This window comes from Glycine max, chromosome 5 (assembly GCF_000004515.6).
Source record: "Glycine max cultivar Williams 82 chromosome 5, Glycine_max_v4.0, whole genome shotgun sequence".
NCBI classification, from domain to species: Eukaryota; Viridiplantae; Streptophyta; class Magnoliopsida; order Fabales; family Fabaceae; genus Glycine; species Glycine max.
Genome location: NC_038241.2, coordinates 36,985,878 through 37,004,312, shown reverse-complemented (window position 1 = coordinate 37,004,312; position 18,435 = coordinate 36,985,878). Strand labels below are relative to the sequence as shown.

Below are 18,435 nucleotides of genomic sequence, written 5' to 3'. Positions count from 1 at the left end.
CAATTCTAATTGGAAAACAATACTAAAAAGATTTTAAAAGAATTATTTCTAAGTCTTGTTCTACTATAAAATATATTTTATTTTATGCTTTTGTTTTGAAAATATACAAAGAAAATAATAAGAGTTTGGAAAACATTTACCATCAGTAAAAAAATTTAAATGAATAAAATTATTTTTAACAGTGTAACTTTTAAATTAATTATTATTATAAAAAATAATAAATTTATCATATGTATTAATTTTTTTATTGAACGATAATATAAAAATTCTTTATAGCAATATAGAGGATTTATTATTTATTGGTAACAAAAGTATTTTTTAAAATCTCATTTTGTATTCACAATTTATTTTATAAATGATTAAAATGAAAATAATGTTTCTATATGGGGGAATATCAACTAAAAAAATATTTTTATTTTTTTCCCGTTCTCTATAAAAGGAATGTATATATAAGATAATGTGCACTTGTGTTCTTTATTAGTAGTTTTTTTTTTCTGTTATTGTTTGTTCTGTGACTATATAACTTGGTCCCATGTCATCCCAGGTAGGAAAGTGGACAACTACCACTATTTCAGAGGGCGTAGCTACATTTCCGCAAACATTTGTTTGTGTAATTATTATTATTATTTGAACTTAAGAAAGAACTTCCAGGTTATGTAATTATTGTTTGTACAACTATTTTTCGGTTATTGGTTGTTTTAAAAGGAATGTCTTTACTTTTCTTTTGTATAAAATGCAATGTAATGTGACGTACAGAATCTAATGGAATATATAGAATTTGGGCAGATTAAGTTACAATTAATTATTATTATATATCCCTAAAAAAATGATATTATTATTATATGAATTCTTTTAATAAAATACATAGAATGTAATATAAAATTTGTTTTAATGAAACTTCATAAATTAATTGAAAATATTTCAGTCCTATGTCACTTTATTACCAAACACATGTTGTGGGACGCACTAGTTCAATAAATTCCTACACGCTACGATTAGGTGATATAAATTGAAGTGTCTAGTTGTCATCTAACCTGTATTGCTTCTATTTTTCCAAAAATATACATTTTGGATTCAGTCCTATGACAATGTTTGTAAATACTTAGTCCAATTACTTAAAATGGATTTCGACCAAAAAAAAAACATAGATACTTACTTTAATAATTTTTATATGACCTTAATTATTAAATAGCTTTTAAGAAAAAGGCAGAAATAAAACTTACACACAATATTATTTTGTAAAATTTAAATACGAGATGATACATTTTCAGTGCAACAACCAATATATAGAAATCAACATTTAGGCAACAAAATTATTGAAATATTAAAATATTGTTTTTAAAAAAAACAAATAGACCAATAAACTGGCTTAACTGATTTTTCAATCCAATTGGGTTATGTTAAATAAAAAATTAAATCTCATTTCATACTTCATATTTGATGAGTCTCACTTATGAATTCATTGTTTAAAATAATTTTAATCAATAATAAAGCATGTTAGGAGGGATATTTTAGAAAGTATTGCTAATACTTTTCAACAAAGTCAAAGGCATTTAGCTAAATAAAAAATCTAAAGTTTTATCTCAACCTCAAGCTAGATCCTTCATTTGGAAATGTGCAAAGACTTTATTAAAAACTAAAAATAGGTTACTTAAATAAACTGAATTTGTTCATTTTTGGTAAACTAAACTTGTTACTTTCTCCGTTCCATAATAAAGGTGGTCTTAATTTTTTTTTTATACAAGACAAAAAAAAATTAATGATAAAATGAAAAAAAAATCACAATTTTATAAGAACTAAAATTGTTCACAAAAATTTTCACCTAAAAAACGAAGTTCATGACTCGGACTATATTGCTAACGAAAAAAAATATATAGACGGAAACTACTCATGAAATTTTATAGGAACAAAAATAAAAAACATTATTTTAAAAATGTTCAAATGACTTATTTGATTATTTAACTTTTTTTTGTTTAGTTTAATCTTTTATCTTTTTAAAAGTTTAATTTAATCTTTTATCTTATTTTTTCTTCTTCAGTTTAACCCTTTTATCTTTTAAAAAACTTATTTTGATCATTTATTTATTTTTTTATTTAGTTTAATCTTTCAATTCGTTTAAAATTAACATTGTTAATCATTTAAGAATAAATTTGTTTTGTTAAAAATGAAATGAAGGGAAAGGGAGAAAAATTAAAAAAAAAAGTTCATTTTCAAATGATTGATGATATCAATTTTAAATAGACGGAAGGACTAAACTAAAAAAATTAAGATAAAAAATCAGATAATTTTTTAAAAAAGATAAATGAATAAATTGAAAAAATAAAGAAGATAAAATACCAAATTAACTTTTTAAAAAACTAAAGAATCAAACTGAAAAAAATAAATTAAAAATTCAAATAGTTCATTTAGCCTTTAAAAATTAAACGCTACATTTTTAAAAATGGTATTTAAAAGTAAATTTAAAAAAATTAAAATTCATAGAATGTAATGTAAAATTTGTTTATTGAAAATTCATAAATTAATTGGCAATAGTTGAGTCCTATATATGTCACTTTATAACCAAACACATGTGTTACTGTTGTGGGACGCACTAGTTCGATAAACTCCTACACACTACGATTTGGTGCTATGAATTGAAGTGTCAAGTTGTCATGCAACATGTCTTGCTTCTATTTTTTCAAATATATACATTTTAGATTCAGTCCTATGACAATATCTGTAAATACTCAGTCCAAATACTTAAAATGGATTTCACCCAAAAAAAAATATGGATACTTGTTTTAATATTTTTTTATAAGATTTTAATTTTTAATAGCTTTAATGAAAAAGACAAACATAAAACTTACACAAAATATTATTATGTAAATTTTAAAGACGAGATCATATTTTTTTTTTTCAATACTAGAACAACCAATATATACATTCAATTAGGCCTAAAATATTATTTAAAAAATAAATAAAATGAACTATGCCATTGAACTGGCTCAACGTAATGTTTTCAACCCAATTGGGTTATGTTAAATAAAACTATAAAAGATAGAATCGAACTAACATTTTCACGATACAATTCATATTTATATATGGAGTAAGCTATCCTATAAGAAGACGAATGATAAAATTATACTAATTTAATTTATACAAGGACGAATGATAAAATTATACTAATTTAATTTATACAAATCATAAATGGTAAGTTTATTAATTTTTATAAACTTCTATAATAAATTATCTTAAAAGTCATCTTATCGATTATGTCTAATTGACCGATCATGTTTAAAATTATTGAAACAGTTTAAATATATGAAAACTTAAAGATGATGTTTAAATGTTGAGAGCAATAAAAGTTTTAAAAAATGATGTTTAAAAACTGATTTAAGTGTTCAAATATATTTAAAAAAGTTGGAAAGAATAAAAATTAAAAGAGTAATGTCTTGAAAATATGAAAATGTTGAAAGCAATAAAAGATTTAAAAAATGATTTACTTTTAAAATACTTAAAAAGTTAATGAATGAAAGTTTTAAAATGCGAGAGAGTTAAAAAAATGTCTTGAAAAATTTGAAAATGTTGAAAACGATTAAATTTACAAGAAAAAGATTTTTAAAAAGTTTATGCTTAAAAGTAATTTTAACAATATTGCAAAAGTTTAAATACATGAAAATTAAAAGAGTAATGTGAAAATGTTGAGAGCAATTAAGGTTAAAAAAATATGATGTTTAAACAATTATTTGAATGTTTAAAAATATTTAAAAAGTTGAAAAGAATAAAAATTAAAAGAGTAAAGTCGTAAAAAATATTAAAATATTGAGAGCAATAAAAGTTAAAAAAATAATGTTTAAAAAATAATTTCAATATTTAAAAAGTTTTTAAAAAAAAAGTTTAAATATATAAAAAATTAAAAGAGTAATAATGTCTTGAAACATATGAAAATGTTGAAAGCAATAAAAGTTTTTAAAAAGATAATGTTTAAAAAGTAACTAAATGTGTAAAAATAATGTTTAATAAAATTTAAAAAGTTTAAAAATATGAAAAGTAACAATAAAATAATGTTTTGAAAATTTTGGAAATGTTGAGAACGATTAAAATTACGTGATAAAGATTTTTTTTTAAATTTTGCGTAAAATTAATGTTTGACAATATTGCAAAAGTTGAAAGGAAAAAAAATTAAAAATATGAAAAAGTTTAAATTTATAAAAAAAAATTAAAAGAGTAATGTCAGACAAGATATGAAAGTGTTGAGAGCAATAAATTTTTTTTAAAAAAAGATGACGTATAAAAATTATTTAAATGTGTAAAAATAATATTTAAAAATATTTTAAAAGTTGTAAAGATTAAAAGTTTAAAAATGGGAAAAAGTAAAACAATGCCCTAAAAAATATGAATGTTGAAAACGATAACACTTACAAGATAAATATTTTTAAAAAATTTATATATGTAAAAGTAATGTTTAATAATATTGCAAAAGTTGAAAGGACTAAAAGTTTAAAAAATATGAAAATGTCGGATGCATCAAATGCTAAAAAATAATGATGTTTCCATAAAGATTTAAATATGTAAACATAATATTTAAAAATATTGAAAAATTTGAAAAGAATAAAAGTTTGAAAAATATGTAAATGTTAAAAAGCGATGACTTAAAAAAATATTTAAAAGATGAAAATAATAAAAGTTTATAGAACAGTAGACTGATTCCACTGAAAAATTAATAAACTGGTTAGGTAATGAATACATAACTCAGAAAATTGATCTAACAATTCAAAACAAGTGATGAGAACTGAGAAGCAATTTAAATAGAAAAAAAAAATCGACACAAATAAAAATTCATTTACAAGATCTAGATATGAATCTATATTATTTAACCTTTTAATATTAATGATTTTTTTATAAGACATGCTAGATACTAGATCTTTTTAGTAATTTAAAACTTAACCTGACTTAGTTTCTTGTAGTTTATAATATTTATTACTAAAAATGTCTCCGTTGATTCAATTTATTCATATATTAAAACTAATTTAATCATCATCAATTTATTCATAATTCAATTATGGTCAAACAAGTAAACTGCCAATAAATGTCTCCGTTGATTCAATAACTACTCTAATTATTAAATGTTGGACCTTCTACAGTCAAACACTATCATACATGCTAACCTGGCCCTTACGGCATGCTTGGTGGAGCTTCTATGGTCAACATACAGCCTCCAAGTGCCAACCTTCTTCCCAGTAACACCACAGGAGAGGCATAAGGACTGTTGTTTTGTTGAAGTTGAACGACACCCTGGTTCCACATTTCATCCTTTAGATATCAATTAGTTTCATCTAATTGACAAAGCTCAGAGTTGAGGGATGTAAAACTGAGAAAGTTGCTCCAATCAACCAAGCACAACATCAAACACAAATTTATATGCGGGGGACGAGAAAGACACTCTGCCTCAGAGTTTCCTTCATCCAATATAATCCAATAATTATTTGACTAGCCAAGTATATACAATACAAGTACATTATCATCAAAAAAATTCCTGGTAAAATATCTGTGAAAACACTACCTTGCTCATGAGAACTCACTGTTCACTCAATCTCAACCAAATTTGTTTAAAGCATTTATAATCTTGAGTTGTAATAGCCTGGCTTCCACATATTTGCCAACTCAACCCCGGTGAGCCTACCGTTTGCTCAAAATTAAATAATCTTAAGATTTTGCTTGTTTCAAACAGATCATTTTGATTAAATTCCAGTTACTGCAGGTCTCATATAGAATGCTGATGATTACCATAGTACACCATTCCTGGCAGTTGAAGTGGTCGGAAATTAGGAGGTGCTGGGGCTTGTTGTGTCATTTTTATTGGTTGATGCTGACCTATAGGTGTAGGCAGCTGCTGAGTTATTTGCATTGTCTGATGTGTCAAAGGAACCATTGGACCCACCATATGGGGTGGGGGTGGCCCCAATGGTAATGGTGCGATGCTACCATAACCATAAGAAGAAATGACCCCTCCTGTTGATTGCAAATAATGCTGGGAGGATGAATTACAAAGCATTTGATATTGACCCTGTGATGCAGCAGCTGGATTCTGCAAGGTGGGTTGAGGTACCAAAACCGAAGGATATGAATGATTTGGTGTGGCAATTAACTGTTGTGAAGTCATAAAAACATTTGGATCTGATATAGGTATTGACTTCTCAGGTTTTGACATGGTCTCAGAAGTTAGACAAGCACTTTTTGCCTCTTCCGCTGCAAATGTTGAGAGAACAGAAGTCATGATTAACTGCGATGACGTAGAAGCTGTTAGCTTATCTGCAACCTCAGCTGCAATTGCTGCAGCTGACTTCTTAGTTGCTGCTTCTGATTTTGTATTCACATCAGTAACTGAAGTCGTTGAAGTTGAGGCTTTATATGAAGAATCTTCATCATCAAGTCGCTTCCGCATGTAGCTAGCCTCTTCTACTTGTGCTTGTGCTACCTACATACCATTAAAGAGATATGTCAGCACAAAATTCAAATTTTTAGTATCATCAGCAGTAAAAGCATGTCAAAGTTCCATAAGGAAAGCATACTCAACAACATATAAATGACCTTTAATGCTTAACAGGAACAAAGTTACTTTATATTTGTGAGATAGTGCAACAAAGTTTTTTCCATTTCTAAACCGAGTTTATTACATTGAATGCCTTTGAGGGTTTATAAAAAGTATGCATACACTCTAGTTTTGGAAAGGGTTAAATATTTTTGTCCTTATAAGTTATAAAAAGTCATGTTTTTTATTTTAATTCCTATAAAAATTGTCCATTTTTGGTCCCTCATTTATTTTCCCTTGTCAATTTCAGTCCTTGGGATGGACTCAAACTGGGCAAAAAATTTATAGAGACTAAGCCCAGAAATATGAATTTCATAGGGACCAAAAACATGTTTAATCCTTTCAGAGATAACACTGAATTCCCCTATTCCCCTCTCCAGTTTGAATATGTTCCAGACATATCTAAAATCAACTAAGGAAGGCATTTGTATAATATTTTTTTTAAGAGGCAAGGGTTTGTCTATGTTATGTAAACCTCAGGGAAGGCGGGTCTAATTTACTTTTACAACTGTGAACATTATATATGAGCATTTTATTGACTTTACCATAATAATCGTCCAATTACCTCTTACAGATAAACAAAGAAGAGTCACATAAGAGAGGTAATTAAATGGTGGAAAACCTAGATACACAACAAATATATCACATTTACATCTCACAAGAAACTACTCAAAATAGGACAGTCTTCTGATAAAAGGAATCATGATAATAGATACCTGAATCTGAGTGCGAACATTCTCCAGCTCAGATTCCTGATACATTAAAGCACAAACAATTGCAAGAGGGCATCAGGACTCAAAATATCATCCAGAAACCAAATAACTGCAAAATTCAAAATATAAAATCTTATTGAGCACATGGACATAATGACTTGCCTGCTCATGCAAAGCTTCTTTTAAGCGAGTAACAAGTGATGTTCTACTTGCTTCAACTAATTTGAGATTTTCAATGCATTCTTTCAAAATATTTTCTTCCTCCACTAGTTCCTTGGACAAAGTTTTTCGCTTAGGGTCCTTTACTGGAAGAAAAAAGAGTATAAGAATGCTAGCTTCCAAAACTCTGGTGTTAATTTCATTATATTGATAGCTTACCAACAGTGCATGCAATATCAACATTTTTTTCCATCTTCCTCACACGATGAACAGCTGCCTTGCATTTACTCATCTCTGCATCTTCATTGGAATGTTCATTAAGCACCGTATGAAAGGCTGAGACTATTTTTTCTGCTGTACCTCCAATGGACAATTTCTGGATTACGTAAAATTCATGACAGTTAGTTATGCAAAAAGAATTACAAACTAGTTTGAAGGATGTAAGAATCTAAAAGCATAGAAATGTTGGAGTAAAAAATTGGGGAGGGAAGAACCACAAGGACCCTCAGTCTCACCGTTTTAATGGAACGAGAATCCTTTTTCACAATTCTAACTGAACGGGACCGCTTTTTGTTGAATTCCAACTGCGGAGGTGCTTCTTCTCCAAGTATTACATTTTTAAGGCTCTTAGCCTGAGATCCAAACACTCTCCTTTCCTCCCATATATCAACCTAAAGTTAGGCAAGCACCAAGTTAAATACATCAAATTGCCAACATTGAAATCAATATCATGGTATGCAAATCATTTCTCAACATTTATATGCCATATCTGAAGTATCAGCCCATGCATGAAGAATTATGTCCACACCAACTTCATATCTAAAGAATAATTTCAATGGTTGTATTCACTTGTACTAACTTCAAACTTTGGAAAAAGGGCTTACCAGTCTAAATACTGCACGTTTTTCTTGATCATCACCTTTCTCAAGAACATCCTTAAGTGCTGTGGGAAGAACCTTCCAAAACTCGGTCACAAATTCATTTCCTTTACGTTTGCTGTTTTGCAGGATATCATTTGCAAGATACAGAAGGGGGACTCGCTGAACCTTCTCTGAATTGTGAAATTGTTTATTCCATGTTCCCACTACCAGCTCTGCTTTGCTTCGGTGAAATATACACCAATGTGATAAAGCTATTAAAAAAATTAAGGATCACAGTATATGGCATCAACAACTAATTCATGCACTTTAAACAGTCAACTTAATAGTAGGCAGAAAAAGTAAATCACTTTTAAGCTAAGACAAAATCCATGCAAAAATACTAATTCAGAAACTCACACTCCAAGTTACATTGGCCAAGCCCTAACAAGTTCAGCTTAAAACTGTGAGTGCAATAAAATTTTGATGCATCAAACATCTGACTTAGTGAAAGAAAGATAAATAAGTTCTCCAAAAGCTAGGGCTGCCACTGCACTAGACAAACCCTTTTCAAGATGGCAATTGTTCTGATCAATAGTGGGTGTCACTGCAGGTCCCAAATCATAGAAAAAGAGAGAGAGAGAGAGAAGCAAAAGTAAAATACGTAAAAAAAATACATACAGGAAGGCAATGGATGCCATTAAAAAGTTTAAGATCCAATTCTTTGTAGGTCTAAAAGCAAGACAGACTTTCTAGAACTTCCCATAGCTGAAGCAAAAATGTAAGCTTTATTAATATAAACCAAAGAAGAAGCAACTATGAAGAATTATACTCATTGCAAATATCAAATTAATATGGTCATTAACTTTTTCATCTAATTGGCATATGGATCACATGAAGCACTGTAAAACATCTGCATTTTAAATAATACTCCATAACTTTTAGCATGACTTTAGTACAACATGTGACTTGACAAATAAAAGTTCCCTCCAAGTCCTATGGTTGCTTAGCAATTCTAGTGCTACTTCCACACTTGACAAGAACTTGTCCAATGGTTTTTGGCCTATGGTGTATTTTATTTATCTTCCTACTTTGCTCATCCTGAGAACAATATTAACTTACAGAAATTTCACGAAAACAAAATTGGTAAGATGTTCAAGCCATTCAAACACGAAAAGGAAGCAATAACATACAATTCTAGGGCAACAATACACGTGTAATTCACAGAACCAGTCACAATTCAGTAGTTCTTTACTTCTTCCCAGAAATCACGTACAAACTGAAAAGATTGACCTAGTTCACAATTACCATAACACCTGAAGATATAATTGCATATTTATAAACGAATACAGTAATTCCAATTACAGCAATGCTATTTATTCCGAGACCACTTCCTAAATCAACACACCAAATATCACACACCTTCCAGAATTAATTGCAACATATACAGAAACAGTTCCAACCCCCCCCCCCCCCCCCCCCCCCCGCAACATACATACCCCAATTTGGTGAAGCAAAGCAAATAATTATATCATATATACAAAAAAAAAAAACATTTATGGAGTAAACAAATTAATCAACTTATTTTCTTAGTAATTTTCCAAAAAAAAGGATACTTTCAATGCACTGCTGGGTGCTGTTGAGCTTGGACAGCTTGTCCGCGAGTATCTGCTCGCTGAACACGCTATTCATACCAGCCAACCTGCGAGAGAAATCACATGAGCGAAACCCTAGCACCCTATACAACCAATTGATGAAAAGGAAATGCGAGAAATTCTAAGAAAACTAAAACCCTAGAACCTAACGGAAACATAAAGGAAGAACGAGAGAAGGTAGTTTCGAAGCAAAAAACATCATTTAATCGAATAATTAAGCAAAAGAAGAGAATGAAGGAGGGGGAATTGAGATACCAATGCCGCGGAACCGGACCCGGTGGAAACGACCGCGTTTTGGGGAAAGTGATGAAGGTATATGAATGTTAATGAGAAATAGAATGAAGAAGAGTTACAGAAGAAGAAGGAGGAGAAGGGAAGCAGTTAAAGTTAAAGGTTTACGTTTGCGGGCTTTGGTTTGTCCATTTGGCGCAAACTCTGCGACTTTGTCTAAAAGCCGTACCTCGTGCATATGTTACATACGCTGTTCTCCTTCGTGCCATGCTGGGGAAGAAAATGTGCCTTGTAATTTTTTATTTTTGGTGAAACTGTGTGTTGTAACTGTAGTAGTATTTTTTAGCTTCAATTTTTATTTTATTTTTAATCAAGTGCTAGTTATAAGGAAGAATGGAGATTTTCTATAATTTTCATATCTTGGAAACTTACAATTCTTATTGTATATCAATTTCCTACACTTGCTAGTGTTTTCGATCTGATTTTCAGCCTAAATAAATGTTTCCTTTATCGATGCCAAATTTGTTTGATTATACTATAGTATAAATCAGGTTTTTTTTCGGTGATTAATTCTTCAAACATTTATGGATCTAATCCAATCCATAGTAGAATTTGGGCAAGTTGGGATCTCCCCTATTCATTATTTCATTCGGCTTTATTGAACAAAAAGTAATAAAATTGTGTATTTCACCCACTTTAAGTTTATCTCTAAATCTTAAACCTTAAACATCCACATGCAAAAAATTCACGTTTACCGTACGTGTATCATTACTCTTCTTTTATTGTATTTTCTATTACAACCTATTTGCTTTAGGCAATGGAAATAGTGTTTTGGTGTTTGGTGCATCAGATTTATAAAAGAAATAACATTGAATTAATGGGTCTCATTCTTTTCACCCATGAAACATTGATGTTTTTATTCAAGTTTTTTTTTGTTGTTGTCAGCCAAGTGACTTTATATTAAGGGTATAATTGTATTTTTTTAACTACAATATTATTTCCCCCCTGTTTTATTTCCACTCATTTCTCTTTAAACAAACAACTCAACATTCAATTTTATTTCTACTATATTCTCTTTTTTAAAATTATTTCTCTTCCATTTTTTATCTTTTTCATTCTGTCCTTTCTACCAAACTCTTAAGTGACTAAATTATTAAATAAAACCTAACATAAGACAAGAAAGGTACATATTTAATTGACACTAAATACATTTCTTGAAAGCAAATTCATGTGGCACGTAACATTCTTAATATACTCATGACAAGAGAGATTTATTTCATTCTTAATTACTTAGGAAACATTTGTTTCACGATTATATTTTTTAAAATAATATTTTTTGGAAATGTTACTTCTATAAAAAAAAATGTTTGGTAAAAAATACTACTAATTCCTAAGAATGATTTTAAATTTATTTTAATTTAAAACAAAAATATTACATAAATAAATGAAGTAGGATAAGAAAAAAATTGTTTTAAATATTTTCATGAAAATATAATATTTTCACCTTTTTACATGGAAGCAGGAAGATGCAGAATACATATGTAATATATATATATATATATATATCGTATATCTACATTCTCAACAATCAAATAAAATTCTTAGAAACATTCTTCTGCTAACCTTTTGTACCGATCTACCATTATGCAACAAATATAAGCTATCCGATAAACATTTTTCCGAGGTCATAATTAAAATATACAAGATCCTAAACAAGTTATTCGCCATCACCACTAAAAGAACTATAAGATCGTTTTTTTTTTTTATAAAATTAACCATGGTTGTTTAGAAATCCAGTTTGTTATTTGACGTATTGGGGTCCCCAATTACTTAATTCTAATATTGAGTCATTAGTTGTTACTTATATCTTATGTTTAATCATGGATTCTTTTTACTAACACTTGGGTTGTTTCCTTGAAAAGTTTGAATGGTTGTAAAACCCTGCTTTGATATGTGCGTGGTTAGAGTTCAGAACGTTAGACTTGCCAACCCAGTTTTCGAGGGAATTTGGATCTGAACCTTCCATTAAGTCCGCACTGGAGTATTTTGTGGCTTAAAAATTTCCATTTCAGCATTAAAATAAAAGATCGCCATTGACGCCATATAACTATTGCTCACAAGCTAAATCTCTATTCCAAACATACTATAAGACGTCAGACGAAAGGGTGTACAGCTTACTACTAGGTGATACTCGCTCATATTTTCTTATTTAAATTTAGGGATAAAAAATGGCGACAACGCATATATTTTGTTAACCAAAATGATTTGCCACTATGCGATGTTGCATGGCACACATCTTCGCGTTAGAGATGTAAAATGCATCTATTCACTCTCTTCATCACTATTGGCTATGCTCAAATGATTCATGTTCTTTTCAAGAGGTGGAAGCCCATCTTCAGAATCGGAAGAGTTCTGGATTTTATCCTCACTTTCAGGTGTCGTAACTGTCCATGCAACAGCACAAAATATAAAACAAATTAGCATAAAATTCCCAGATAATATTATCTTTATGATACAATTTAAAAAAAAATCACCAGCTCGAGTATACTTAAACGCATCAGAAGCACATTCATGGCTTCATGTACCACTTTTCAAGAAACAATAAAAAAACACATTGACAACTGGCAAGCCCAACTTTCTGCTCAATCTACCTTTGAAAATTGATTTTATGCAATGCACATACAGAACAAATTCTGAAAAAAATGAGAGATAATGTAGGAGCAAAAAGTTTATGTCCACAGCGGATATGTATTTAGTGATATCCGTTACATTTGGATCAACAAAAGCAGAGTCATGGCTTACCTTTCTTGCTAAATAAATATACAGACACTATAGAGTATGTTTAACAGATAGGAGAAAAAGGCCAAGGGTGAGTTTGATTTCCAGGGGGAGGGTTCCAAAGATACGTATGAAAGTAAAATCGGTTTGGGGTCATCTTTGGTTACCTCTCAAAAGTATGTTTGAGAGTAAATTTTTGCCTGAAAACTGAGTTTGGGAGAAGACTTGGGATATTTTTGCAAACTTAAGTTTATAAACTTTAACCAAAAACACACTAAATAAAACTGCCAAACGAAGGTGGTAAAAAGGTTGCACTGTGCACAAGGCTTCCACCTTATTGAATCCAGAGTTATCCCCACAACCAGGGAGGCTGTTTCCATAAAGGGCAGCCCAGGTCACGAGCCAGCAAACTTGGTTATGGCCATTGACCACCATTGCATAAAAAAAATATATTAAATTTACAGCAATACATACCTTCACTATCAGTAGGAGCCCTTGGAATCTGACTCTCTTGTGACAGCCAAGCATTTTGAACAGAAATAATTTCGGCACTATTTTGGCATTTGGAGTAGGCCCTCAGTAATTCCCTGCATAAATTAATATAAAATTGTCAATATGGAAGAGTCTATGAAGTCACATGCAATTGAGACATTTGTCAACTGAATCAGTATCTGGAATGGAAGTAAAACAATTAATAATTAAAATGAATTTGTATTTCCCTACAAAACCCTTGAATTCACTTCAGTATTATATAGAAAGTACAAATAGATGAATTGAATTGTTTTAGACTACACACTTGATCTCCTAATTATAGCTTGAATACAATCAATTACAAGAATAATCAAAGGACTAATTGGAGGCTATTTAGGAGCCAATGGCATGCTATCTTACAGCCTTAGAATCATAGCCAATCAGTATTATGTTAGACCTCCAATTAGAGAGACTTACACAAGGAAAACTCACGGGAAGTATAGGCTCAATAGGATAGCCAAGCCCAATAAGATGGGTCTGTGGTAATTGATTAGTTTTGTAAGAATTGTATACATAGAATAGGAGGAGGAGGGCGAGGGCATTCGGTTAGTCTGTTAGAAAGAGGTTAGGGGAAAGGATAGGCACTCGAACATTCCTATCAGGTTCTTTCTGTAATTCTTCTCTACCTCAAGGGAACTCATTGCCTCCTTGGAGGATTCATCAATAAAATCACAGTTCTAACATATTATTTGGAACCAAGATCAGAAAATAGACAAAAGAAAAGAAATATTCTATTTCTTGATTGCAGAAGAACAGAACAAAGGAGATATATCTTCCTCCAAGGTTTAATCCCTTCACAACAAAGGGTTTCCTCTTTCACACAAATATAATGCTCAGTTCACAATTAGTACAAAACAGAATGATCTCCCTTCCCTTATATCCTCCTATTTTAACCCTTCTAACTAACCACTCTGACAGTTGCTAACTAAATTTCCCTACTCTATCCAAACTCCTAACAAGTATCAACTATCTAGTTATTTACACATGCCTAATCAATTCTAACATTTTACATAGTTAAAAGAATTGATAACACGGATATCCCAAATTATTTTTAACAAAAGAATCTGTTCATACATACAAAGACAGATTTTTATAGCAGTATTTATTTACAAGTCACTCTTATGTAAGTGATACACTCAACTCAAAAGGGATGAAATAAGCTTCAGAAAGAACAAAAGGATAGCTGTGTAAATTAAGTAAAAATAAATAAATTACAATCATAAATTCCAGGTTTGAAAAAACCAAGAGTGGCGAGTACCCAGTTGCTTTTCTCATTTGATGGGTAGGGATAAATAAATGCCATGTTGATGTTCAACTTGTGCTCCTAAATGTATAAGAAGTGAAAATAATCTCAATAACAAAATTATATAAATGAATTATATCATATACCCATTCAGAGACATAAAAGCATGGCCCCATTTGAACTTGTCAAGCAACAAATTTGCAGTTTTTTCTTCCCCACTGCAAGATTATAGTAAAGAACTTTAACCATATAGAATTGATAAATGGATAATATTCTATAATAAATATTAATCCAAATCAAGCAAGTTAACAGTAATATTATACATGCTGCAAATGCAAAGTCAATTAAGTTCAGACCAAATTCTTTTATTTGAATGTTTGTAATTGTTCCATTTACAAACCCGTTTGGAGATAGCATGATCATGCACATCTCTAGCAATGACAATCTAGTAGCAAATCAGACAACAAAAAACATTCCTGACACCAAACTTCAGTTTTTTTTTTTTAATTTTTGGGCAGGGAGGAGGGGGTGAATAAATTATAGAACACACCAAAGAAAGAAAAAAGATATCATCTAGTCAGTAGCTGCAGATAAGGCCATTTTGTACCATATTGTCAAAGCAGCAGATAAAGCCTCTACACAAGATAGCTGACATGGCCGACCATAATTTACTGGATTTGCTGCTACAAGCCATGGCACTGCAATAAAAGGAAAATATGAAAACTAACTATTATTACATTACATTCCATGGCAAATTGTCAATGAGGCAACCTTTAAACAAGGCAAAAAGATTAAATACAGTGGTACTGGGAGTTTTTAAGCATCACAGACAACTACAATAGTACATTAGTACTTGAGCCAAGCATGGATATTTCCATAGACTAACATATTTGAAAGTGTATAAACAAATAAGCACGCAAAACAAAGTATATAAAACAAATTTTGAATATATTCTTGTCGGTGGTTAAGTTCATACAGAGGCGAGGAGCAGCACAGCGCAGCCTCATGAAAGGCACATCATCTAAGCGTGCCCATGAACAATCCACAACAGCCAATCCTTTCTTCTGGATTAAAGAGTAATCTTCTCTTGAGACACATTGATTTCCAGCAGGACTGTCAACAGAATCACAGTAAATCAGTAATCACTATTTGGAGGGGAGAACACAGGAACTTGCAATAGATAGCTACTTAACAGTCAAAAGAGAATGCATTGTTTTAGAAGAATAGCATCGTAATGCCTAATTGGTCTGGCTGGTAAACTTTTGCTTCAAGAATTGCTTCCTTAAAAAATGATTCGACAGAAATGTTGTTATATAGAAACAACTTTATGTGAACCTTGTTTTTCTTCTTTTGCTTTCTATGAGAAGCAAGCATCAATTGCTTGCTCGTCTTTAGAAGAAGATTTTTGCCTCTCCTGTCATAAATTTCTATACTATGATCAAACACCTCAAAAAATCAAAACATGTGTTTTTCAAGCTAAAATATAGCTTTATCGATTGCACAGCATTGTTGAGCAGGTTCTTAATGAAGGGATTAATAGGTGTTAGTGCTACAAATGCATCAACAACACTAATAGTGAAGACTAGTATATGGGGTCAAACCAACTTCCTACAGTCCAAAGTCAAAATACATTATTATCTTCAATGATTAGTTATCATCCATTATTTGAGAAAAGCACAAAAACTAAATACTCAACCAAAGAGCTTTCGAGCTACAGTAACTTTAACAAAATAAATTATATTACGAGAAAGAGACAGGTTAGAAACTACACAACTAATAGAGGCAGAAGCCAAGAAAATGCCCTAACAACTAGTAGATGAAAATCATGAACCAGTTGACATGTTATATCAAGATAAACCATGTTCAGGCAAAAGTAACTAACATTTTCTCCATGCATATAGTGAGAAGAAATATAGTTTCCAACAAAATACCTTAAAACGACGCCCCCAAAACCATTACTCACACGTAACTCCTGTATAAAATCAATCAAAATCAATACTACTAACATATTAAGCTACTTTAAATAGTGCAATTTGAGCTTCATAGAATATAAAGTGTTATTTATTTTATGTGGCAAAGAAATAGCTAACGTAATCATGACAATGATATCTAACATCCAATTAACTCAGAATGCCTCAGATACAAGATATATGCATACATATTCATATTTCTATGCTTATGCTTATATATGTAAATATGTATGAAGTATGAACACGGTACACTAAATCATGTGTGCAAAAGGTAACCATAGAATGAACAAAAAAGAAAACAAATACTTGCTTTTAGCATGCCCAATCTTGAAAGCTTGCGTCCAGTGCACCTTTTGGCATCGCATTGCCCAAAATCCTGAGCCAGAATCACAAAAATCCAATTACATCCAAAATACAAAGTTACATTACATGCCATATGAATATTAGATCTGAATTCAGAGATGACATATACAGTAATACCAAACAAAATTGAAACAACTTTTCCTAATATAATTTTTTGCCAACAGAAATAGGAGCCGAGGTATGACAGAAGTCCATAAAAAGTTCTTATTGTTTTTTATCTAATGCCAACTGATTGTTACCATAAGTTTTGATAAAAATGAAAGAAAGAAAAATGAAACTTGTTAAGAAACCTAACAGTAAATAAATAGACAAGAATGGATTGCTAGAAAGCTCGGTTAAATTAAAATAAGTAAAACGGTTATATGCATACCCACATTGCAAGCTTTATTTTTGGTTCCGTGAGCTCCTCCTCCTCTTCCTCGCCCTCAACATTTTCTGCTGTTAGAAACAACATATCATGTTTTTTTGGAAAATAAAAAAGAAATTTGAACTAAAAAAAAATGGAATCGAGGAGTACCTGGAAGAGAGCTTTGGGAATCGTCCTCTCTGAAGTACAGTTAGATAAATAAGCAAAGCCGCGTAAATAGGAATCAAAAATCGAAAGCATAAGTATTGGGAAAGAAGTTACAGTAAGAGTTGTTGTTGGTGGTGTCGACTTGATTGTGCGCGATGAGCTCTGAATCTCCTTTGTCTATTATTCCCCATTCCTGCGAAACGAAAATTGGTCACCAATGAACGAACGTGTTACTGCTAGCTGCTTCTGCTATTTATTGTTTTGGCTCTCCCGAATCAGCCAGAGGGGTTTAGTATTAGGTCTTTAGTAGCACATAAATAATATAATACATATCTAATTTATTAAAGTAATTGTTATTAAACTATATTTTGTGGTTGGTAAAAACAAAATAATAAGATGAAAACTTATGGGATGCAAATTTATATATTAAAAAAATAGGATTTTTTTTCCTCCATTGATCCATAACAATTTTTTTAATTTAAAAAAAATAAAATCAAAAAATAAAATACTTAAAAGATTGAATGATATTTTAATCTTATCAAAATTTGTAATTATTTTAAATCAAAAAAGGTGTAAGTGATAATGATGGCAACCGAACAAAACAGGAACATGCAAGTTGTTCCATTTCTCATCCCCATTAAATAATGTTAAAATCAAAAAATAAAATAATTAAAAGAGTAAAAGATGTTTTAAGCATGTCAAAATTTATAATTATTTAATATATATATATATATATATATATATATATAAAAGAGTGATGATTGAGAATAGACATGATAATGAAATAAGTCAAGAATGTGTATGTCTTTTCTCACCCTCATCCTTATTTTTTATCTTTGTCAGAAATAAA

General features: G+C 30.4%; 2 protein-coding genes across 7 annotated transcripts; both read right to left on the bottom strand.

Annotated features, from left to right (window-relative positions):
• Window positions 1-4,998: 4,998 nt before the first annotated feature.
• Window positions 4,999-10,676, bottom strand: LOC100802429 (regulation of nuclear pre-mRNA domain-containing protein 1B). 5 transcript variants are annotated; one of them, XM_041015590.1, is made up of 9 exons: window positions 10,355-10,676; window positions 9,917-10,002; window positions 8,328-8,575; window positions 7,959-8,114; window positions 7,663-7,819; window positions 7,447-7,589; window positions 7,288-7,323; window positions 5,767-6,457; window positions 4,999-5,274 (listed from the first exon to the last, which is right to left on the bottom strand). In XM_041015590.1, exons 1-9 carry the CDS (start codon window positions 10,453-10,455, stop codon window positions 5,102-5,104), a joined length of 1,791 nt encoding a protein of 596 aa, XP_040871524.1. In that variant the 5' UTR covers window positions 10,456-10,676; the 3' UTR covers window positions 4,999-5,101. The 5 variants fall into 5 exon arrangements, with proteins under 5 accessions (XP_040871524.1, XP_040871525.1, XP_040871527.1 ...); XM_041015591.1 differs by having other exon boundaries at window positions 4,999-5,438; window positions 10,355-10,674; XM_041015593.1 differs by lacking the exon at window positions 10,355-10,676 and adding an exon at window positions 10,211-10,267.
• A 1,620-nt stretch (window positions 10,677-12,296) lies between these two features.
• LOC100801900 (18S rRNA aminocarboxypropyltransferase) lies at window positions 12,297-17,871 on the bottom strand. Of its 2 annotated transcripts, none has more exons than XM_003525019.5 (10): window positions 17,700-17,871; window positions 17,589-17,617; window positions 17,442-17,509; window positions 17,019-17,084; window positions 16,670-16,710; window positions 15,715-15,851; window positions 15,346-15,436; window positions 14,885-14,956; window positions 13,439-13,551; window positions 12,297-12,630 (listed from the first exon to the last, which is right to left on the bottom strand). In XM_003525019.5, the coding sequence occupies exons 1-10, from the start codon at window positions 17,774-17,776 to the stop codon at window positions 12,509-12,511; spliced, it is 816 nt and encodes a 271-aa protein (XP_003525067.1). In that variant the 5' UTR covers window positions 17,777-17,871; the 3' UTR covers window positions 12,297-12,508. The 2 variants fall into 2 exon arrangements, with proteins under 2 accessions (XP_003525067.1, XP_006580289.1); XM_006580226.4 differs by having other exon boundaries at window positions 17,442-17,506.
• Window positions 17,872-18,435: the final 564 nt, after the last annotated feature.